The 7819-nt window shown below is 33.1% G+C and overlaps 1 protein-coding gene across 1 annotated transcript; it reads right to left on the bottom strand.

Annotated features, from left to right (window-relative positions):
- Positions 1 to 1473: 1473 nt before the first annotated feature.
- Positions 1474 to 3109, bottom strand: LOC133818405 (F-box protein At3g07870). The gene has a single exon (XM_062251262.1). It carries the CDS (start codon positions 3009 to 3011, stop codon positions 1755 to 1757), a length of 1257 nt encoding a protein of 418 aa, XP_062107246.1. The 5' UTR covers positions 3012 to 3109; the 3' UTR covers positions 1474 to 1754.
- Positions 3110 to 7819: the final 4710 nt, after the last annotated feature.

Below are 7819 nucleotides of genomic sequence, written 5' to 3'. Positions count from 1 at the left end.
AATACTACTTATTAAATAATAATAATAAGTGGGATCTTACTTTAAATTCAAACACATAAAATGTGATTTCATGTGGTATTGAGTACTTTAAAGGCACATTTGGTGCATCATATTGTATTGTATAAGATTGTATAGAGTTGCATTGCATAATATTATTTTTAATTACACTGTCTTTGGTATTCACTTGTATTAAATTATATTACGTTTGGTACGCAATTGTAGTTATATTGTATTAATTAAAACTAAATAAAATAAATATTTTCAAACAATATCATATGTGATACTACCCTTACCCGAACCCCGACCCTAGACCCCGGAACCCGGTCTCGACACCGACCCTAGCTGCGACTCCAACCCCACGACCCCGACCACTGGCCCCCGACCTCGACCCCAAACCTCGAACCCCGACCCATGATCTCGAACTTAGCCTCGACCTTGGCATCGACCCTTTGCCCCAAACCCCAAATTCGACCACGACCTTGGCCTCGACCACTACCACGACCCCAACCTAGGCACCTACATTGACCTCGACCCCTGGTCCTGAACACCGAACCCGGACCTTACCACAACACAACCTAATTTTAAAAATATTACAATACAAGCTAACAGATACCATTTCTTATTTTATTGAATAATATCGTTGGTATTTTATTAAAATTTGTGATTGTTATAATTAATATAATATAAAATTTAATCCATACAATATGACTTTCTTATATGGCATGGCAAATGTATTCTAAATGTATTATCCTAGCACCACTCTATTTTTATTACTCAACATGATAGTCAAAATACAATCTACTATTTAATTTTCAACTTAAATTGATGGAACAAAATCATGTTCTAGCTATAGAGGATTTACATTGTATTTACAATTATTCCTTAATCATGTTCTTTGTACTATTTTAGTCACTTGAACTTATATGAAGTACATCAGATAATATTGGAGGAAAGTTTCTTCCAACTAAAATCATGTTGTTACTAAAGATAAGAGCAAATATATAAAACATCCCTCTATATAAGAATACTCTATATAACTATAATTCATATATTAGTTATCTACTTAATTCAAATACTATTGACCCATTATTATTTTCCTTTCCCAGTCTGGTTTGTGGGACATGGAATCTTCGTTTATATGAGTTATTAAGTAGTGTATGACTTTTGGTCAAAAAAAAAAAAAAAAAAGTAGTGTATGACTTGCAAGTACACGGACCCCTTTTAATTATCAGACCCCCCCCCCCCCCAAAAAAAATAAAAAATAAAAAAAAATAACCCCTCTGTTGATTAAGTCCTACAAATGTCATCAGGCAATCGCACACCATAAATAGAATGAGGGACCAAATAAAAATCAAAATGAAACAATTTAATAAGTATTGAAAGTCATTACCGGTTTTATTTCAGTTCTCATGACCCAAAACTGTTTATAATAATCTTGTGACATCAAACTAATTAGAGCATAATATTTTGGAATTTAGCCAATGAAATGCCGACCATAAATATATAGATGCACCAAATTATGTTACAATAAGAATTTTCATTGGAGTTACCTCCAGAAGAGCTAAAGAGGAATAGAAAATCTAAATCTCAAATAGACAAATTATGAGTTGTAACCAATCTATGCTAGGAAATAGAAATCACTCGTAGTATAAGATTGAAAATTGTACTCTAATTTATAAATTGAAAGTGAGTTTTGTTGCTATTTTTTTTTTTCTCAATTACACACAAATTCAGGAATTATATGTATATAGATATCACGTACCAATTAGGGTATGAATCTGATTGAGAGTACCCACATGAACAATTGAATGGAACCAATTAGGCATCCCCTGAAACACAAGATCCTTATGCTTTCCAGTGTGGGGATTATAAAGAGCTAAAGCTCTGCTTTTATACTCCAACAAAATCTCACCACTCTTCAAGACACAAACAACCCGAACTGGTCTTCCTTTCACACAAAATTTGGAGATACTACCGGCAATGGAGGAAGACTGATTCACTTCTTTAATGGCCTTAGAGATATGGCTTCTAATAACAAACTCCTTAACCCAAGATTCCTTAACACCATAATCTTTCATAACCCAAATCTCCATTTTCCCATAGTTCAAATAGAAGGCCGCCGCCAGGCAACCTCTCACCGCCACCAGATGGTAGTCACACCTCCTCATCCCCATAACATCTGGCTTCGGAATCTCACCGAACACCTCCTCTCCGAGGTCGAACGAGACCAGGTTTCGACCGGTCCGGTACCTTGGACGACAAGTCATCCAATGAAGTCTTCCTTGGACTAATACAGCAGGACAATGATGAAGGTAGTGAGACACTTTGCCTAAGCTCCTCCACCTTGAACTTCCCAAAGTGAATACTTGGACCTCTGATTGTGTTGGTACTCTGAATCGATGCCTGACGTGGTGGCCTTTATTGCCATCCTTGTAATAGTAGATTACCTTGACCACCTTATACTCCTTGGTGATAGGATGAAATCCCAAGCCAAACACCACCTCTTGGTCCGGATAGCGATTAGTCTTGGGTAGTTCTCTGTAATCTCTTGTAAAAGGGTTGTATATAAAGACAGCATCATTGTACAAGGAGTCAGATAAGCATAAAATACCGTTGCACGATCCAACGACGTCGTATTCAGGCATGGAAGAGCTAAACGGTGTTCGGATCTTTCTCACTACGTGGGTCTGGTTTTCGTCCCTGTAAGAGTCGCCGTGGAGGTCCACAAAGTAGAGCTCGTTTCTGAGTGGGGAATCGCAGTGGAAGATGAGACATGGGTTTTCGTCTGCGGTTCTGGAGGTGTACTGTTCAAGGAGGTTCGGGTCTTGTCCAATCAGACGCCATGATCGGCAGACGTACTTGAACTGGACCAGAGATGTTATGGGGAGCTGTGAAAGTATGTCGAAGGTGATCTCCGGTGGAAGACTTTCGAACCCATTTGAGGGTTGACCTTCCTCTTGATGGGTTTTGGTTCTTTTGATCTTTGTTAAAGAAACTGACTCCATATCCATGGCTGAGGACCTTCAGAGAAAGATGAGAAATGAACAACAAAAAGAGGAAGGTAAAGGTTAAAAGGAATAACAAAGCTTAAAAGATATGAAAAAAATAAAATAAACACTAGCTCTTGCTAGACAAAAAAACAAATAAGAAATAAAAAATAAAACTATTACTGATCAAATAAAATAAAAGCTTGTAGTAATATTCATTGTAGACGGAAACTGCAAGGAAATATATTGTTAGGTGGGTTCCACGTTTGAACAAGTCTCCATAGAAAAAGAGGAAAAAAAAAAGTTTATGGAAAGAATCTGAGCCGTTGGATTTACAATAGAAGGCTATGATTTAGTTTAAAAAACGATAGTGCTGGCTATTTTTTTTTCTTGATTGGCTTTTGCAAAATAGTAGTGGCTAGTGTGAACCCAAATTTCCTAGTAACAGAGTAATTAGCCTAAATGATGGTGACTTAAACAGAGAAGGTTTGAATAAGAACAAAACACACCTTCTTTTGCAACTTACTTTTGCAATACATGTACTTTTCTTCCTTTTTCTTTTTTCTTTTTTCTTCTTTTCTATTTTAAATGAATCAGTATATTATTTTCCTAAAAGAACAGTACACGATTCATAGAGTGGCAACAACTTTTATCCACCATTGTATATTGATGTTAAGATATTGCAATTGAATATTGCCTTGTATATATCCAACCAAGTACTTGATTAATATTATATTAGGGTAAGCCTTGACAAAACCTCCTAGATGTTGCAAAATTTAAAATAGATTAAAAGATATATGCTTTAGAAAAAGTTATAACTAGCACATATAAACAATCATACACAAATAATTTAAATATAAAATAATGTATTAAAGGGTCATGATGATCAGCAAATGACAAAACTTGGAAGGTTTCTTTGGGTCATAGCCAACTACACCTAGAAAGAAGAGCCCCCCATAAGGACTTTTATGACACCTCACTTTAGGATAACCAATAATAATTCTGCTAATGAGGATCTATCATATAGGATTTTGGACATTTTGGGGTCATATAATCAGATTAAATAATCATGATGTATGATGAAATTTTGAAGGTAAAATACTCTCAGCGTGCTGTTAAAATATTATCCCAATCCCCTTAACTGTGTTTCAAGTCAACATTTTGAACACCAACCATATAAATATTTGGGTACACCTCACTATTTTTTTTCTTCTGAAAGGGACTATTTTATAAATATATATATATATTAATTTACTTGTTCAAAATAGCCCTTCTAATTTCTTGAAATACCAGTTCAGAAAAAAAAATACTTTAATGTAAAACTAGTGTTTTCTTGAAAAAAAAAAGACAGATTAAATAAAGAATAAGTAATCGTGCTAGATCTTCTTGTTCAATGTCGTAATAGATTGTACCATACAAAACAAGGAAAAAACGTAAATAAATTTTTTCCATCTAGTTCAAAATTATTATTATGAATAATATATATACAATGTCATTCAAAAAAATTAAATTAAATTAAATACGCTAGTCACATGCATACAGAAAGTTTCATATGCATCTCCTTTTGCTTTTTTTCTTCTGCTTTTTAATTGTATATTTTAGTGATGAGTTAAATCACACTACACTAATTTGAAATTTTCATTTATTATTATTAAAAAAATACAAGAAAATTCATGAGATAATGCTCAAGTTATTTATGCAAACAGAAATTACAAGGTAAAACATGGATCTTGGACATACAAAGTACAAAAACACCAAATTTTCATTGTGGTTTAGAATCTTCAAAAGCAAAGTTCAACTTCTTTATGCATCAATTTCCACTTTATTATTCTCCCACGAGAAATTTTGGCCAGATGGCCTTAGTTGAGGCCAAAAATAGTGACGGGTGGGCGTTTGCCTGATAAATTTAAAGTCAAATTAACATTTTTGTCCTCTCCTTCAAACCCTCTCTAGTCTCTCGTACTATTGCTATTATTATATTTTTTGTGAAACTTTTGAAAAGGGTATCATTATTTTTATTTTTTAATTTTTAAAAAACATGAAAGAGTTTTGATACTTTCACAAGAACAAAGAGTGCTTAACTTATAAGCAATTGGGTGGTGGTGGTGGAAGTTAAAATCCTCTATTTTTTTATTGACATGTATCTCACTGTAGCTTGTTCTTGTATTTTTATGCGAATTTTTTTGAAGATATACCTTTACATGTCACTAATACTATGCATACCAATTTTTGTTAATATCTCATTTTACACTTTTCTTTTGTCAAAGAAAAGAAGAAAACAGGGTTTTTTTTTTCTTTTCTTTTACTCATTTTTCTAAGCAGTGCACCATCTAAAACAGAGGATCAAATGTCAAACAAATCTGGCTGCATTTAGATTTAAAATATTTATTTTGATTACCACATAAAACATATATATTAATTTTGATCCCACCTCGCATAGATTATAAAAGTGACGAATTATTTCATCATCAATATCATTAATTTAATCTTTATTTTTTATTTTTATCAATCTTTTCTGTCCACACATCATGAACCATGCTGAAACATGAATACATACATCTCACCTATATACGATAAAATCTGCCAGGAACCGACTAAAATAAATACTTCCTTATTAAATATTATATTTGGATTTGTTTTTGGCTAAATTATTTGTGTTCTTTTTTCAGTCATACATTAACTGCTTTTTTATTTGTAAATTGCAAGCCATGTACATCATGATCCATCTCTAACCAAATATCTCGAACCCGCTTCTTCTAAATACACTTCATTATTTTATTTTTTCTTCACATAATTTTTTTTTTTAAAATCCACACATCTTCTAAAATAGTTTAACACAAAATTACCCATCAGTACATAATTTATTTTTTTTTCACAATCATTTTAAGAAAAAAACTTGATCACAAACTTTTATTTTAATTTTTTAACTCAAAATATAAACATGAATAATATTTTTTTAAAAAAAGAATATCATTAGAATTCAAATTATTATTGTGATCATAGACAACCTAATGATACTACACATCTTTTTATAAAACAAAAAACAAAGTTTGATTTCCCATTCCTTTATGTGAAAAAGAAACAAAAATAAAAAAATTATTTTATCATGAAATTTCATTTTTCTTAATTAATTACCAAGTAATTATCAATTTATTTTAATTGTGGAAATGTAATAAGTAAATGAGTCAATCACACAAACTGACTAATCACAATTGACTGGTGATGAATCAAGCTTAAACAAGATAATCGCAAGAATATAAAAATCTATACATGAGATTTTTACATGGTTTGGTTACCCTAATCAATGGAATCACACTCAGAGAAGAAAACTTATTAGCAATGATCACAAATATAAAAGCAATGACTTATTCAAGATTAGACTCCCCATATATTGTTGTCGCACTCTTTGTATTCCAGTACCACTCTTGTTCCTGCAATAATCAACACTTCACTTGAACTTCCTTCGATGATGACTGATTACTTTCTTCAACCTGAAGAAAAACTTGATTGGCTCTTCTCTCGAAAACCTTGATGTTTTTTTCCTCTCGAATAAAGACTTTGGATAGCTCTTCTGTCGAAGACCGTTGATATACACACAATGGAAATAACAACCTGAATCCTATCAAAGATAATGCAACACACACTTACAAATAACTAGACTAAGTATTTCCACTCTTAGTCTCACAAAAAATACAATCACACTTTTCAATAAGAATTACACATAAATGGTCTGTGAAAAGAGTGAATTTCCTTGGTTGCCAAGGCTTCCATTTATAATCAAGACGAAATCCTCCTTTAGCAGCCCACGAAAGTAGAAAAGAGAATATCCAAGAATTCTCTAAATGGAAAGTCTGCCTGACCTATCGGTTTCCCGAATTGCTCAGCCAGTTAGGCAATTAGACAGTTCAACATGTACCTGGACAGACTTAAGAAAAGGAAACAACCCACCAATCTTTGATTCGAAAATCACAAAGATTTTATCAAAATCAATATGGAAAACAATCAGAATAATACACATTAATGTACAAATTTGTTTCCCTATAAGGTGGTATGAATAGTCATTTGAAATCACACAATTTAAGAAAATAATCAAAGATATTTTATTACCATAAAATTCTTTAATTGATCGACAATTGACTTTGTGAGACTTAAATATGAGTAATATAAAAAAAAAACTACCTCAAATAAGTTAGCTTTAGGTTTTTACATATTGTAATGCCCTACAACCCTAGAAGCGTTACCATGTGATTTTAAAATGTGTTATTAGCTCGCTAATTGAGGTTTTAGACTAAAAAATGTGATTAATCAAAAGAAATACCCAGTTACTAAAATTTAAGTATAAAAGGATTAAACATTCATTAAAATTATAAAAGTGTTACATCGAGATCCCAAAATACTGTTTAGAGATATGTTTACAATCCAAAAGTTAGAGTACAGTCAACCTAAGCGACAAAATCAAATGTTTGCAACATGTTCCTCAAATAACCCCAGTCGTGGCGGCCAGGTAGGCCAAACATGTACGCACCGCTCCATGCCCTCCAACTCATGCTTGGTTGACCTTTCCTATGCCCTTACCTGCACCATAGAGCACATGTGAGCCAAGGCCCAGCAAGAAAACTCCACACATAGCATATAAGAATTCAATCTTGTAAGTGCATAACTTTAAACAGATAACAGACTATTCACATAATGGCCTATGCCGACCTAGGTGCATTACCAGGCACCGGGTTCACGGTCTTCACTGAACGGGTGAATACAACACCCTAGATGGCCATGTCATGGCGGCCTGCATTCAGCATGCTTATCGTTGTTCTCAGCCTTTGGCGATCAGT

The sequence above is a fragment of the Humulus lupulus genome, chromosome 2, assembly GCF_963169125.1.
Source record: "Humulus lupulus chromosome 2, drHumLupu1.1, whole genome shotgun sequence".
Taxonomy (NCBI): domain Eukaryota; kingdom Viridiplantae; phylum Streptophyta; class Magnoliopsida; order Rosales; family Cannabaceae; genus Humulus; species Humulus lupulus.
This window is presented reverse-complemented; position numbering and strand designations above follow the sequence as displayed.